This window comes from Microtus pennsylvanicus, chromosome 15, assembly GCF_037038515.1.
Source record: "Microtus pennsylvanicus isolate mMicPen1 chromosome 15, mMicPen1.hap1, whole genome shotgun sequence".
NCBI lineage: Eukaryota > Metazoa > Chordata > Mammalia > Rodentia > Cricetidae > Microtus > Microtus pennsylvanicus.
In genome coordinates, this window is record NC_134593.1 from 16,690,854 (window position 1) to 16,708,420 (window position 17,567).

General features: G+C 41.7%; 1 protein-coding gene across 1 annotated transcript in view; it reads right to left on the minus strand.

Moving 5' to 3' along the window:
• Cpap (centrosome assembly and centriole elongation protein) overlaps positions 1–17,567 on the minus strand; it is a 40,291-nt gene that overhangs the window by 15,798 nt on the left and 6,926 nt on the right. The window contains exons 3-9 of the mRNA XM_075949440.1: positions 16,979–17,102; positions 11,503–11,778; positions 8,733–8,844; positions 7,097–7,199; positions 5,380–6,982; positions 2,526–2,658; positions 232–397 (exon numbers count right to left, since the gene is read on the minus strand). Coding sequence (XP_075805555.1) covers positions 232–397; positions 2,526–2,658; positions 5,380–6,982; positions 7,097–7,199; positions 8,733–8,844; positions 11,503–11,778; positions 16,979–17,102 — 2,517 coding nt within the window. The remainder of the gene's footprint in view (positions 1–231; positions 398–2,525; positions 2,659–5,379; positions 6,983–7,096; positions 7,200–8,732; positions 8,845–11,502; positions 11,779–16,978; positions 17,103–17,567) is intronic.

Sequence of the window (17,567 nt, forward strand, 5' to 3'; positions counted from 1 at the left end):
CCGAGATGTTCGGATGCAGTGTTGTAGACACCCACTTTTCTCCCCACACCCCCTTCTTGAGGTGGGGTTTCACTCTGTACCCTTTTCTACCTTGACCTTCTAAGGGCTAAAATTAGTAACACACATGATAGCCAGCTCACACTTTCTTTCTGAGACATCAAATAGCTCTAATGGGTCTCTTACAAGATTGCCATCTTTGTTAGCCCTTGACTGTGCTGTAGAACCAGATACCTGTATTTCTTCACGCTCCTTCTTGTCTGGAAATGTCCTTGCAGCTGCTGTGTACTTTTCAAAGACTTTGCGTTCCTTTTGTAGTTTCCTTGTCTCCTCCTTTTTATACTCTTCTATTCGAGCCAGTTCTCTTGCCTTTTGTTGCTCAAAGTCAGCAATTTCTTTCCTACAACAACAAGCCACGATGTCACGGGATAGTCTCAGTATAATGATCCGTGTGTGCCCAAGTGTGATAATATACACCTTTCTTTCTAGCATTGGGTGGCACAGCGTAGATACAGGATCCTTTGAGTACCAAGAACTCAATACTAGCCTGAGCAACACAGTGAGACAGATCTCTGTCTCAAAACTAAAGAAAGCCCTGATGCTAAATCCTAAGGCCCTAATCACCAATGCTAAAAATAAAAAAAAATAAATAAAAATAAAAATAAATGCCATCAAAATGGAACCCAGGGCCAGCCTGAAAGTTACTGATCCAAGTGAATCCACCTACAATGCACTGGCCTCAAAGATTAGCCAGTATGCTTTCCCTAACATTCATTCAGCAAGCATCTACTAGGTACCTACTGTGAATCTACAAAGTGAGACACCATAGCCTCTTACATGCAATGGAAAAAACAAACAGTAATAGTGCCAGCAAGATGGCTCATCAGCTGAAAGTGCTTGCTGCACAAATCTGACGACTTGAATCAGATCCCATGGTGGACAGAGAGAACAGACTCCTGAGAACTGTCCTCTACCACACTGGCCCCATGGCGTGCCTAAGCCTTGCAGTCTCACACACACAACACATACATGATACACACAAGTAATAAAAAGGAAAATAAATGTTTGAAACATTGGAAGCAGTAAGGAGAGAGCCAAGAAGTACCACATGTACACAGAAATGCTATGAGGAAAGCTGGTGGAGCAGGGAACTGGCGAAACTGTCCTTCCAACCTAAACCAAGCCAAGAGGAGGCAGCAACCTCAGAACTCTGCGGTCTACTAAAGGTGCATCAGGTATACACAGGTGAAGAAAGCCAGGGCTGGAAATCAGTTGCAGGATTCCCTAGGATCTACTAGTAACCCCTTTTATCCCGGGCCACTGGCAGACAGTTCTAGGAACTGTCATCCATCCGGAGGCACCCTACTGGTGCCAGGCTGAGAAAACTAGACGCCATGTGCTTTGATCTGTCCCACAACTCACTGAGGGGCAGGCAGAGCCAGACCCATGTTTCAGCATCCTTCCCAGGGAGGCTTGTTGAAGGACTGTAGAGACAAAGCAGCTCATGGGGGTCAAGATGGCTAACTAGAAGCACCCAGCACTCACCTGCTTCTCCACAAAGAAGAACTAAAGCAACGGGTATATTGCTCACTGAGTGAGCAATCACAGAACACTGGAAATCAGCAGGAGAAAAATGGTCACCTGGACCAGGCAGGTGAGACTGCTCAGAGGGGAGGGCGCTTGCTACTAAGTCTGACAACCTGAGGCTGATTCTCAAGACCCACACAGTAGAGACAAGAGCTAGTTCCAGTACAGGCCCCAAAGCTATAGAGAACCCTAACTCGAAAAAAAAAATTGTTTGGTTTGGTTTTTGAGACAGGATTTCTCTGTGTAGCCTTGGCTATCCTGTAACTCAGTCTGTAGACCAGGCTGGCCTCAAATTCAGAGATTCTCCTGCCACTGCCTCCCGAGTGCTGGGATTAAAAGTGTGTGCCACCACAGCCAGCAATAAATATAAATTTAAAAATTCATTTAGAAAAGGAAACCTTGTAAGATGTAGACATCTAGAACAATGGTGTAACAAAAACAAAATACCCTGCTATTACTATGACTACCCCAGTTTCACAGACAAGGACTCTGCTCTGCACCGGGTGGGTGAGAGAGGCTCAGCAAACTCAAGCATACAGATGTTCCCAGTACTACCTGCTGGTAAGTTTCAGTTTCCACAGGCTTATTATCCACTAGATACATAACCTGAAATCTGCACAGCAGTACTGCTTTGGAAAAGGACATCATATCTCCCAGGGAGCCAGAGATTCCTGTCTGTTCCCATCTCGGAAGCCCACAGACATTGTACTACACTGACACAGCAGTAGCTGCCTCAGGAAACAAAGCTGGCCGGAAGAGTGGCTGACTCAAGCCCAGAGTGCCCCATAACGCAGGAGACTGCTGTTTACACAGAGGGGATATACCCTTAATTAAAAATATATTGATAGAACAGAAAGTTGTCCTTTTTTCATTTATACTTGTTATTTAAAGTGATCAAAACTTCTAACACAGTCTTAAAGAAACAAATCATAAAAACTTACCTCAGTTTTTCCAAGGCACTTTCTCGTTCAATTCGAAGTTTAGCTAAAGATGTATTCTCAGCTTTAAATTTTTCTATTTCTGACTCCAATTCAATAACTTTCTCTCTCAAAACCTGAGATCGAACACTGTCACCTATAAAAGAGACGATAAACTCTGAACTTTACAGGAGCCTTACAACAAACACTGGCTATCTGTGAACACTAGAGCCAAGAAGGTTTATCATTGAACCTGTCATCGTATTGCAGAGGAAACAAAACTTCAGGCAGCAGAGAAGGAAGGAACAAAGGAGACCTAGCTTTCTAAAAGAACCAAGGTGGACTAATGCATACCTGTAGTCCTGGCACTCGGGAAGCAGAGGCAGGAGGTACTGTAAGTTCAAAGCCAGCTTGTTCTACATAGTGAATTCCAGATCAACAAAGGACTGTTATTACAGGTAAAAAGAAACTAACATGAGATCTTAAGGGATAATCAATACCCAAACCAAAATGTAAGCTTTATTATTATACCAAAGAAACACAGCTGAGCATGGGTGTACACCTGTACTCCTGGCACTCTGGAAATGAAGAGAACAGGATTGCAAGTTTAAAGGCCACTTGAGGTACATAGCTAGTCCAGGTCAACTGGTCACCATCCTGTCTCAGACACACACGGGAACAGGGGGAGGGAGGACAAATTCAGATTTTTCCTTCACCCTTTAAGACTCAGTTTCCATCTGGAGTCAATCTTGACTTATAAGTCATTTGAGTTCAAGCTGGATGTTTTCCAATAACCTTGAGGGCTGTGAGAGACTTCTGATTTAGCCCATGAGAAAGAGTATTTTGGCCATGAGAAAGGGACTCTATCTAGTAGAGCTGACACCAAACCACAGGAATGTCAAGACAGAAAGTAAAGCTGCTTCCCCTCACCCAAGGACAGGAATGGTCTTGTGGTTAGACAGACTGACTATGCTATGTTTTGTTCTGTCTTTGCATATAAGCAAGTTCTGAAATAAGCTCTGGACTGTTTGGCTGTTTCAGCATGACGGAACAGACCTCAAGATTTTATCCTGTGTTTTCTGTCTCAGTTTCTTTTATCTGACATTTCCTTAGCCTTAATGTCCCCCCAATCCAGGAACCCTAGCTGACTTTGTGGGAGCGAGCTCCTACAATCTAGTTTGCTATTTTAAAAGTAAATAGCTAAATTTTTAAAGTATTTTTATTATTTTAAGTTGTATGTAGGTATGTATGTCTATATGTAGATATATACATGTGAGTGTGGTGCCCACTGAGGCCAGAGGCATCAGACCCCCCGCCCAGCCCCCAGAGCTAGAGTTACAAACAGTTGTGAGCCACCTCATGTGGGTGCTGGAAACGTCCTTTGGGCCCTCTGTAAGAACAGCTGTGCCCTTAACTTGAGCCATCTCTCTCCAGTGAATGCTTTTACCCTTCAGCTTCAGCAATCAGTTCATCACTTAGTTCTATACCCCTGAAAGATACATCCACAAAATATGTCCCCATTCATAAGAAAAGCACATAGGAAAAGCATCTACAAGGAAAACCCCCCAAACAGCATGGAATTTACCTTTGGAAATTTTAGTTATAAATGTTTTGCTTTGTTACATTTTTAAGCATTCAAATTCCCTACAAAAGTATTATTTTTATTTCAAATTGGTTAAATTATAATTTCTGTTTAAACCATCCAATACTTTTAGCTAGATATTTAGAGTTTATGTGTATGTTAGAATAATCTTAAATTTTTACCTTAAACAAAGGGTAAGAAAAGATGACTCAGCTGTTAGGAGTACTTGCGACTCTTCCAGAGGATCTAAACTTGGTTCCTAGCACCCATTCACAACCACCTATAGTATCAGCTTAGGGGACTGGATGCCCTCTTCAGGCCTTCTCGGGCACCCACATAAATATGGAATACACATAATGTGGGATTTCCCTCTGTATGCTGTGATTACCATTAATAAAGAAACTGCTTTGGATATATAGCAGGGCAAAACTGAGTTAGGCAAGGAAAACTAAACTGAATGCTGGGGAAGAAAGGGAAGAGCCAGAGGGAAGCCGGTAAGCCACAGCCATGTGGGGATACACAGATTGATAGAAATAGGTTAAATTAATATGTAAGAGTTAGCCATTAGCTAGAGCTAATGAGCCAAGTATTAATTTAATTGATACAGCTTCTGTGAGATTATTTCAGGGCTGAGCAGCTGGGAACCAACAAGCGGCCCCCTTCTTACAATATACACACACACAATTCTTTTTTTCTCTAACAAGCATGTTTTCATTTCTGTAGAAATAATATTCTAATACATACATACTCATATATACACTTCTCTATGTATAGATTGTCTCAGAATGCATAAATGGGATGCATGATAATGTTTGTGCCACCATGAAAGGGGATAAGGCCAAGTATAAGGAAGGGAAAAACTGTAAATTTATAGCACACTCTCATACATACACAGGCACACTGCACCTTATCAACAATTTAGAATTTCTCAGTTTCAGTTCCTAGCAGCCAACTCCAAGCCACAAATATTTGATGGACAACTTCTGAGATTATTTTTAAGCTACACTCCATTCTGAGTAGCAGTACAATGTCACACTGAAACATCACCCTTCTGTTCCGTGTACATCCATGCAACTCACAAAGTCACTTAGTTCCAAGATTAGGGTATCAAATCCACTGTTGCGGAATTGCAATGTCTACATTTAAATAACCCTTTATGGCCCCAAAGGACAAGGGTAGTGGTACTGGCAACTTGACTGTGCCAAAGATAAGCTGCATGAAAATGATATGGACATAAAAAGACAAACTACAGTGCAATGGCCCGTGCCTGTAACATTTTCTCATGCCTTGACTTACCTGGTGGTTGGTCTTGACTCATGTTTAACTTGGGTTCATTTTCCAAGTGTGAATCTATTTTGGGTTTTGGTTTCAGAGAAGGGAAGAATTTCACCATCAAGTCAGATGGAGGAGGGGGGCTTCTGCTCCTGTCAGACTTGCTGAAGTCCTCTCCCTTCTTGACTGGCGCAACCTTCCTTTTGATTGTTTTGTCCAGAACACATACTTCACTCTTACTGGGGTACTGTGTCTGGGGTGTATCATATATGGCTTCATCTCTGAGAATAACATTATGTTTACATGAGTTCTCCTCAAGGTCTGTCCAAGATCTTTCATCATCAAAGTCAATTTTACTCACATCTTGAGATGAGGGGAATCTTGATGGCTCAGATACTTTATTTTTCAGGCTTTCGACTATGACGGACTCGTCACTGCTATACTCTTTCTCAGACAGGTCCAGATCAGCATCTCTCCATTTACCTTCTTGAGTCCCAGTGTCCCTAAAAGGTCCTTTAGCACTGCAGACTTGTGGGCTGTCCTCTTTGTTGCTGAAGACCCTGTCCCCAGCCTCGGGGGACGGTTTTATGGTAACATCAGGCTGCTCCTCAGAGTCGGTGCTGCTCTCACTGTTGGCAGCATCGTCGTCACTTGCACCCCAGCAACGCTGACTTCCACGAGGGCTGGTTTGGAAGGCTTTCTTACTAACTTCCCAGGACGGTTCCCTCGAGCCATCAGCTGAGGACCCTGGCTCCAGTGGCAGGAGTATGGCCTCACTCTTCCTCTCACAGGCAACATTATCACTGCTGTTCCTCTGCCCACTGGGATCCATCTGATGCGCGTTCTCCTGCCGCACAGCTTTGACAGGAGTAGAAGACATCCTGTGATCTCTGTAGAGCTGCTGATCCCGTTCTAAGATTTTCAATACAAATGAGGAATTACTAGAAAATGATATTTCATCAGCAGCCCGTTCCAAAAATAAAAATTCATCTAATTCTAGGTTTTCCTTTTCTTTTTCTCGTTCCCAATTCTCTAACTTTTTCTGAAGAGAAATGTCGAGGGACGATTCTGTGTCTTTCCCTGTCTCATTTCTCAGGCTCTTAGAAGTCACACCGTCAACTAGCCCTGTGGAAAGAGGAAGTCTCTCTCTCCCCTGTGTCTTGCAGCCAGCATCACAGGACTTCATACATGCAGGTACATTTTCCTTATTATTAGCTTGTACATTTCTTTCTGATTTGATCTGGTGTCTAAGTTGTCCATCACATTTCTTCCCCGTCTGTCCTTTCGGTCCTGGTGGAGAGAGACTTTCCCTCATGTTGATCTTGGTCACTTTGGATTTCTGACTGAGTGGGGCAGAACCAGCCTTGGTTCTGGCTTTCCTGTCCTTTTTAACAGTGGGAGTCTCTGCACACAGGTCTTTATTTATAAGAGCAGTTTTCCTCGACAAGTGTTGTCTATCTCCTTTACATACTGACCGCTCCTCCGGTGGGCTCTGGTTATTCACTGGTTTACTCTCTTTTCCTTTTTGAAACTTAGATTTAGCATTAGTAAACCTGGCTAAACCTTCGCCTCGTTTTAAAAATGGTTGCTTGGGTTTTGCTTTCGTTAGCAATGGTCCTTCCGCTTCCTAAAGTAAAAAGACAAAATCCAGTGAATGTGCGTACACGAGTGATCTCAGTCATTCCCAGAGCCAGTCGCCACTGGAGAACCAGCACCACTTCATGGAAACAGCACTACTCACCTGCAGCCGCTTCCGTTTCAGTTCTTGCTCCTCCAGTCGAATCTGCTCTTCTAAGTAGTCCTCGAACGTCTGTCTCTGTTCTCTAAGGGCAGCTTTGATGGGCCTGGTCATAAGACAAATGGCATGACACTCAGCTTACAATGGGAGCAGTTTATACTCTGTAGCACGACACAAACACAGAGACAGATACTGGTGCAACCTGAAGGTCAGAAAAGCAAAACAGCCAGCCACTTCTTACCTCTACCTTTGTCTGAAATGGTGATCCTGCCTCCAGGAATCTCAGAATGAGGCTGTGTGTGTGAGAGCTGTCTCCTCCCGTTTTATATTCCTCTCTAGGACTGGGATTAAAGGTGTGCACCACCACCGCCTGGTTTCTATGGCAAACTAGTGCAGCTACTGGGATTAAAGGTGTGTGTCACCACTGTCTGGTCTGTAAGACCAGCTTTTTAAGCACATCAAGGACTTCCTTTAAGATGTACACAGTGGTACACACCTGTCATCTCAGCAAATGTAGGGCCAGTCAGAGCTGCACAGTGAGACTCTGTCCCAAACAACACAGGGTTGGCAAGATGGCAACAGGTAGAAGTGCCTGCTGAGCAATTCTATGACCCGAGTTCGATCCCCAGAATCTACAGTGGAAGTAGAAAACTGACTCCCAACCTTATCCTCCACACATGTACTGTGGCAGACATGTGCTTCCTATGTGCTCGTAAGCGTGCGCGCACACACACACACACACACACACACAGAGAGAGAGAGAGAGAGAGAGAGAGAGAGAGAGTATAAAGAAAATAAAATTTAAGCAAAATACACAAAAGACTTCTATTTACCTTGTCCTTTGAAAATCTAATGAAATTTACAACCTTCTCTAAACCCCAAATTACAGAAATGCGTAACTTTGAACAGGACTTGGGGGGAGTTCAGAACCCCTCTGAACTCCATCCACTGACCACAAACATTCGCTGTATAAAGTAGCATATTCACTATTTAACCTTAGACATTTTATATATACAATATAAAATAACTGATATATTAGGTATATATTTTTAAATTAAGGAAGGTCCTTAATATTGTAAGTAGTGCCATAATCAAAAGTTATTTGGTCTATAATATATATAAGAAATTTAAAGGTATTTTTCAAAGGGTCTATTTAAAAGATACTTTTATTTGAAATAATGTTTTTGTTCTCTAACTTAAACTAATTATACAATTTTAATTTATAACTACATCAAATGTGAAATTTCAACATCTGGTTTTCCTTTTCTCCACAACTGCATTTAAGATATATTTTTTTTAATGGGAGGGGGCAGTCAAGGTCACACTGTATATTCCTAGCTGTCTTCAGATTTTGCTGTGTAGCCTCAGTGCCTAAGATTATAGGCTTTGAGCCATAATGCCCAGCAGAAGGGTTTGTTTTGTTTGTTTTTAAGTTCGTCCAGTACATGGCGACTTGAACTGTCCTATTTCCCAACCAGGGTCTCTTGATTGACAGATGCAACAGCTTATGTCATCAACTTTGTTCATGGAAGCATATCCAAGTGAAAATAAGAAAAGCATAGATCTTTTGAACATAGTGCTCAATAATGAAAAAATACCAAATGGCTTCATTTCTTATTACTTTGAATATGAGTCATACCTTTCTTCAATATTAACCACTTCTGAGGAATCTCCACTTTTTCCTAAGTTCACATTCTTTCCTTCCTCACTCTTCCCCATCCTTTTTTCCCAGCATGGCAAAACACCTTCTCCTAGAATAAAAATTAGGAACAATTTAGTTCAAAAAATGCAGAATAAAGTTTTAGACATCAGACAATCACAAGGTACTACATAATACTAGGGCCTTGGATTTAGCTCAGTGTAGAACACTTGCCTGTATACCTAAGGTTGATCCCCAGCAGTACAAAAACAAAAGACAGCACATATAAAAGAAGAATACAGCCAAGTGGGGTGACACACACCTGTAATCCCAGCACCTGGGAGGCAGAGACAGGAGGACTGCCATAAACTCAGGTCAGCCAGGTTATATAGCAAGACCCTATCTCAAAAAACAAAAGAAAAAAATGTATTCCAAAAATTTTAGAAAATTCAAGGTTTTTTTAAAAAATTAGATAAAGAAAAAATATAAAACAATTAAGATACCTAACATTCTTCAAGAAGTTGTGTTTTAAAAAGTAGGGATGTTTACTGGGTGGTAGTGGCACACACCTTTAAATCCAGCACTTGGGAGACAGAGGCAGGAAGATCTCTGAGTCTAAGGCCAGCCTGGCTTACAGAGTGAGTTCTAAGACAGCCCGGGCTACAGAAAAGTCCTGTCTCAAAAAAACAAAAAACAAAACAAAAAAACAAAAGGAAAGGGCATGTAATTTTCCATATCAATGAGTAACTCTAGGTTACGAAAGAAAGTATTAGGCAAAAGAGAATTAATTCTAAATGCTACATAGAGACACTTTTTATTATGCTGTGTTCTTTTTGTAACATAAATTACCAAAAAATCATAAAAACACATTAAATTTTTGAAATGTTGAAAATAACTTTATCTCCACAAAATGTATTAAATAGATATATTATCTGATAGTTATTCTAATAATGATGATTATAGAACATACCAAATTTTTCCATGGCGAATAGAAAAAAAAAGTATTATATAATATTCATAATTGCAAAAAAGTAAAAAGAAAAGAAAAAAGCCAGGCGGTGGTGGCGCATGCCTTTAATCCCAGCACTCAGGAGGCAGAGGCAGGTGGATCTCTGTGAGTTTGAGGCCAGCCTGAGCTAGAAGAACTAGTTCCAGGACAGGAACCAAAAAGCTACAGAGAAACCCTGTCTCGAAAATCCAAAAAAAAAAAGAAAAGAAAAGAAAGAAAAAAAGAAAATGGGATACTGTAAGGAGAAGCGGGCTGTGTCCTGCCACCCGGCTAGCTAAACCCCCAAAATAACCACACAGAAATTGTATTCATTTAAACACTGCCTGGCCCATTATCTCTAGCCTCTTATTGGCTAACTCTCACATATTAGTTTAACCCATCTCCATTAATGTGTATCGTCACTTGACTGTGGCTTACAGCCATGAGTCTAACCAGCATCCGTCTTGGGCAGGAAAACCATGGCATCTGCCTGTCTCTACTTTCTTCCTCCCAGAATTCTGTTCTGTCGTCCCTGCCTATCTAAGTTCCTGCCCTATCAAAAGACCAAGGCAGTTTCTTTATTCAACCAATGAAAGCAACACAAATACAGAAGGCCCTCCTACTCCCATGGGACAAGAAGCATGGTTGTTATTTTTTTTTATTGCTTGACTGAGGAAATGAGTGTGGCACACACCTTTAATCCCAGCACTCAGGAGGCAGAGGCAAGTGGATCTCTCTGAGTCTGAAGCCAGCCTGGTCTAACAAAGCAAATTCCAGGACAGCCAGGGCTACACAGAGAAATACTGTCCCCAAAATCAAAACAAAACAAAACAAAACAAAAACCCTCTGGCCATGCTAGCAGGAGGACTGGAGTCTGGCTCTCCGGAGCCCCCCTACGTGCTGCGTGGGCATAGTGACATGCCTAATAATTCCAGCCTCCAAAGGCAAAGACAGGTGTTCCCCAGAGCAGGACTGGCCATACTGGAGAATCTGAGTTTGACTGAGACTCTGCCATCATGATTAAGATGGAAGAGTGATTGACAATGATTCCCAAAATCACCCTTGGGCCTCTGTATGCAAATGCACACACATACATGCATGCATACATACATGCATGTAGAGTAAAATGGAAAAAGAAAAAAGAGATTAGCTAGAGGAGTATAGTATAATGTACTTACCTAGGATGCGTAAAGCTATTCTCAGCCTGCCTGCCTCCTCCCCCGTCTCTGTCTATCTGTCTGCCTCTCACATACACACATACACACACAGAAGACAGAAGGTAGGGAAAATTCATCAGAAAAGCCAAATGAGCTCCAGGGCTTTGTTACCATCGAAGAGTAAGTCCAATTCTCTGGCAGGAATGTGTCTCGCTGCTGGGAACACAGAAGTACAGCGAGACAACCTAAGTATTGTGAGGAGCAGTGCCCATCACAAACCTGCTTCTCACGTGTCACAGCTGACCTGCAGGTCATCAGTTCTCACCTACCAAAGCTTTCACAAGGAGTTTTTAATCAACCCCAAACTCTCTCTAAGCTCTCTAAAATATAATCCATGCAGAACTCGCTGCCTCCCTCTTTGAAGACCCCATGCTACCTGTGACGTATGGAGCAGGCATGGATATCACAGCTGACTTAAAATGTCAAAGTCTGGCCCAGCTCAGGGTCAGTGGCCATTACAATTAAAAAGTGGGACCTTACAATTAAAGTGACAGAGGATGGAAGAAAGATACAGAATGGATGACCCTTTGTCATAGGACAACTTGATAACAGTTATCTGACTCACCTGAAGGATGGTTATGGTTTTCTTCCTTTAAATCCTTTCTTTTCACATGTGTTTCTGGATATTGTGATTCATAAAACAAATCAGAAGCATTTTTTAAAGTTAAAACAGAATCTTGATGAGTAGTTCTAGAGAAATTGCTTTGTTCATCGGATAAAATGTTGGAAGCATGCGGGTTTTCTTGAGCTGGATTTCTGTAGCTTTCTGATGGCAGAAGGGGAGTGGCTAAACTTCCTGGAGTTCTGTGTGTCTGGCTCTGGTCATCAGGCAGCAGCGTACCTTACAGATGGAAACAATGACAGCTGAGACATCCTACAAGACTTTGACTTTTACACAGGAGTGATCCCTCACCCCACAAAATAGTTTCCAAAATAATGAAAGTATTTTCTCCTCATTAGTACATTGTTTAACAAAACTACCAAATTTCTACTCAAGGTAAACATACTTGAAGGTTAGAGGATATTTCTACTAGATTTTCTAGAGTGAAGATGGCACAGCTGCAGTACTCCTGCCTCGGAAGGCACTACCCCATGGCAGCTGTCAGCTCTGTCCAGGGACAGGCAGGCACAGGAGCAAAACAGTGCAGTGGTACAAACGATTGGGGCTCCATCAATTGCTATGAGGTGACTAATCACCTCCTTCAAATCAACCCTAAAATTTTGGTATTGTTGGGTAAAGAAATTATTAACCTACTTTTTAGTTTCTAAATGTATGTTACTTTTGTCGATTTTGTTTAAGTCTCAGCCAGACATATGCCTCTAGACATCACTTCTCAGAGGATGGAAGGCATACCACATGCTCTCTCTGCTCTACCAGCCCCTGAAAGCCTGTTGCTTGCCCTGTTCACCTAAACCTGGGATAAAGACACGTGGAGAAGGGTTTAATAAAAGTCACTGCTGCTGGGATGCAGTTCAGTTGGCAGAGTGCTTGCCCAGCATGAATTGAGTCTGTGTTTGATCCCAGCACTGCATAAAACCAGACATGTTGGTGCATTCCTATAACCCAGCACACAAGATGAGACAGAAGGATCAGAAATTCAAAGTCATCCCCAGCTATATATGGAGTTTAAGGTCATCCAGGAATATATCCCTGTCTCAAAAAACAAAGTAATCATTGCTGCCTATTATGCATCCACTTCATCCCCAGCCCACATCTAAAATGAGAAAGTCAGTACCCCATAGAATGTCAGCTTCAGCTTCTCGTTATCCCTCCCCCCACACACCCCAGCATCTAAATATTTTTGAGTGGCAGACATCTAAATGTCTGAATCTAAAAAGTTCTTTGATAAAAATATCCCAGGTAGCCATTTTCAAAGTATGATCTATATATCCCAAAAAATCTTCAAGACCCTCTGAGGAAACTACCAAGTGAAAACTATTTTCATAAATTATCTATCGGTAAAGCAATGGCAAACTAGAAAACTGTCGAACTCTTAGTTCAAAGAAGGACAGCAGTGTTGTGTTAGCACAGTGTTTACTACCTCTGGGCATCACAGTTTATAGTAACATTTTACCCAGAAATGCTGCAGCCAAGCTCCTTGGTGCCCAAAGATGCTACGCAGGATGCTGAGGGAGCAAAGTCAGCACTTGCCCTACCCAGTGCTGGGTCCCCATGCTAAATACTGAACTGCCAGGCAAAATGTGACCGCTGCTGCCATAGTAGAATGACTGTGAGGGACTAGCTGTTTCTTACTGCATTTCCAGCCTGCTCCCCGGCAGGGAACTGACTCTAATAATACTGTAAACCTGGTCAAAAGTGCACTTTTTGTACTGTGCTATCTGTCAATATTCTGAAGACCTATGTAATTCAATAAATCACTATTTTCTGGATAAGCAACACTTTAAATCATATATTAAAAACAATCTATTCAAAATGTCTAGATAGTCAATTTATTTAAAATGAAGAAAGTTCATTGATATGGTTTTAAATTCCATGCAGGAAACAACTACTAAGAAAAAAACATTTCCTTCACAGTTATCTGTAAAAGACATTAAAGTACCCTTTTCCCCTAATAACCTAGCCACATAAAAGGTGGACTTTTTTTTTTCAAACACTTTACTAAAACAGTATCATTCGAGAGACCCGTTGTAGAAGTAGATGAGAATCAGCTGACTTCTTTTCATTTAAAAAAGATGTAGAGTACCACAAGGACATGTGCTCAACTCTGTTCATAGCAGCATTGTTTGTCATAGCAGAACCTGGAAACAACCTAAATACCCCCCGACCACAGAATGGATAAGGAAAATGTGGTACATTTACACAATGGAGTACTACACAGCAGAAAAAAAAATGACATCTTGAATTTTGTAGGAAAATGGATGGAGCTAGAAAACATTATTTTGAGTGAGGTAACCCAAACCCAGAAAGACAATTATCACATGTACTCACTCATAAGTGGTTATTAAACATAAAGCAAAGAAAACCATCCCAGCACCTACATGGCAGCTCACAACTGTCTGCAAATCCAGTTCCAGGATGCTGGACCCTAGAGTCCAAACACCGAGGAGGAGTCGCCCCCAGAGACCACCTCTCACACCATAGCTGATGCAAAAGCATGAGGATTTTATTAATTCTGTCATGACAGGGTCCCTCAGTATTTGGGAAGCCGAGAGACCGCCAATAGCTGGTACAGGCTACTTTTAAAGGAGAAGGCCACAGAAGCAAGGGAGGTTGTTCTTTGACTATTACGATTGGCTTATTCGAAAGGGCCAGTAATTGGCTGGAGAGCTATGGCCAGATCAGATGAGGGAAGAGGTCATTTTGACCCCGTTTCCCAAGGGACTAAATCAAAACATATGTATATGGGTAATTGTTCAGGAACTGAGTCGACATCTTAAAGGTTATCTTGCCCCAATTTCTGTTAGGTCCTTGGTTCCCAGGGGAGGAGGGTAAGCACTAAGGCATGGAGGCTGAGAGGGTTCAGAATTGTCAGAAATGGCTTCAGAATTGTCTTAAAGTTTTACAAGGGGATCTGACACCTTCACACCAATGCACATAAAATAAAGTTAAATAAATCATAAAAAATTTATTGTAAAAAAAGTGTGGAGTGACACTATGACCACACTACAATGAATATAAGTGTATGAAATGCCATAATGAAACTCTTTAATGAAAAATCGACAAGGAAGCAAAGTAGACCTTGCCACAAAAAAGACAGGGAGGGAGGGAGATAGATTTTGGGTCTTGAGACCTCAAAGTCTGAAAACAAATCCCTATGTTGCTCAATAGTAGAGTGTGTGCTTTGCAGGTATATGGCTCTAGGTCTAACCTCCAGTACCAAAATAAAAATTTTTAAAAATTGAAAATTAAATTAAGAAATTCAGAATCCCATTGTGTCAAAGCTAAGTGTTCCAAACTGTATAGGGCTGGATCTCACATGAGTAACTGCAATCTGCTCCTGTCACTCAATCATCCGTACTTTACAGTAAAATGTGTCATAGCCTGTTATTTGAATCATCTTTTGTGGGGGGAGGGGAAGGGGTTCAAGACAGGTTTTCTCTGTAGCTTTGGAGCATGGCCTGAAATTCACTTTGTAGACCAGGCTGACCTTGAACTCACAGAAATCTACCTGTCTCTGCCTCCAAGTACTGGGAATAAAGGCATGTACCTTTATTGTTTATGGATTCTACAAAGCAATTATAAACTATTCAATTATTTTAAGATAAGCTAAGTGTAGTGGTACACTTGGGAGTTCTGCAAGTTTGAAGACAACCTGGTCTACATGGAGTTTCAGGCCAGCCAGGGTTACATAGTAAAACCCCATCCCTGTCCCTGTCTCTTTATCTATTGATAGGTAGGTAGGTAGGTATGTAGGTAGATGATAGATAGATAGATAGATAGATAGATAGATAGATAGATAGATCCACATTTCTTACCCCCCCCCCACCGCAGCCCTCTTAACCACTCTCACTTGGCATACTTATTTGGCACACTCATTGCCAATGTCTCTTTCTCCGTATTCTCAGTGTCCAGTACTGTATCTAAACAAAACAGGCACTTCCTGGACCTCTAAAATATGTCTCTTATAGGGTAGTGCCAAGAAGCAAACATACTGCTCCAAATCACTTCTTTCAATTTGTGAAACATGTTATTATCCGTCTTACGGTTTCTATTGCTCTGAACACATCAACTCATATAAAGAAAAACATTTACTTGGGGCTGGCTTATAGTTTCAGAGGTTTAGTTCATTACTGTCATGGAGAGAAGCATGGCAGCATGCAGAGCAGACAGACATGGTGCTGGAGAAGGAGCTGAGAGTTCTACATCTTGATCCGCAGGCAGCAGAAGACTATATGCCACACCGGGCGGAGTTTGAACATATGAGACCTCAAAGCCTATCCCAACAGTGACACACTTCCTCCAACAAGGCCACACCTTTTAATAGTGTCATTCCCTATGGACCAAACATTCAAACATATGAGTCTATGGGGGCCATACCTATTCAAACCACCACCTCTGATAAAAATTTATACAAGTACTGGGACTAGAGAGATGGCTCAGCAGTTAAGAGCACTAACTGCTCTTCAAGAGGACCCCAGTTCAATCCCCAGGACCCACACGGCAGCTAACAACGATCTGTAACTCTAGATAGTTGAAATTCAACACCCTTACATAGACATGCATTCAAGAAAACCACCAATGCACATAAAATAAAAATATTAAATTATTTTTAAAAAATTTACACAAATACTGGGGATATAGCCTAATTGGTAGAGTACCTGCCTAGCAAGCATAAAGTCCTGGGTTCAGTCTCCAACACTGAATAACTGAGCTTGGTAGTCCAGACCTGTCATCTCGGCATTCTGGAGGCACAGACAAAGTGAAAACTATCCCTGCTACTTGCACCAGGCACACTAATAAGCACTGACGATATGGAATTTGCTTGTCCTCAGTCATGACTGAGGAATGTTTTTGTTACTGCTCCAGGTCAAATTCCAGTGCTGTTTTCTCTGGTAAGTGCCTGATGCTTCCTGTTAACAGACTCAGCACTCGAGAAACCACTGCCATCTACTACCCCAGGAAACACACAGCTCTTCAATCAGGAAGAATGGGCTCTACAGTTTTACCACTGTAGCCCTGAAGAGTTTCCATGCACCAGTCAGGAGCTGGACACCAGTAACTCTACATATAACTTAGCTTTTCTTCTCCTAGGTCCCCGCACCCCCCCACAAAACCACTGTCTAGCTGGGGATGTAGCTCAGTGAGCATGTGAGAGGCCCTGGGTTCGGCCCTTAGCACCATGTATACATGAGAATGCCCTCAAGCATGGCACATATACCCCGAATGCTAGAACACCTCTCTGATCCCAGTATTATTACACTGTCATTTCACATTTATCTACCTGACCCTGAAGAAGTCAGAGTTCCCAACCTCTGACAGGCAATGTAGAGATAATCTGCCAAGCAATTATAAAAGGTAAGAAGCATGTGTAACTTTGTCTCATTGTATCAACTGATGGCCACGTATAAGTAAAACATACCTGGAAGCATGTGCTGCCCAGATACCATGATGAGCAGCTTCTCTTGTTCTTCCATGAGCCTCTGCAGTTGCTCCAACTGCTGCCTCTTCAGTTGTTCCTGCTTCTTTTGCTGTATTTCTTTCAGCTTTTTAAATGTAAAATCAAACTAGCATTACACTTCATGACACCCCTTACCATTTATGTTAATTCCTTCATTCTCCCTTCCCAGATTGTCCCTGATAAATAAATTCAAAGATAGACCCCCCCAAATAAATAAATCTGCCATAACAACACTAAAATCTAATCTTTTTCCTAAAGGAAACCATATCAGTATCTCAAATAACAAATGGGGAAAACAACTCCTTCGAGTCTTAGAAGGTGATGGGTACACCAACTATTTTTTAATATTTAATCAATCATTTCCAACTTCATGTTTACCAAACAAAGTGGCAATTTAAAAACAGGAATTTGTCTTAACAGCTACATTTTGTATATGTGTATCAAACACATCAGACAGAAAACAAAAATCTGGAATTTGAGGATTCAGAGTAAAGGGAAAACAAGATAACGATAATGCAATGCCTATAACAACACAAAGGAGATCTCAGGC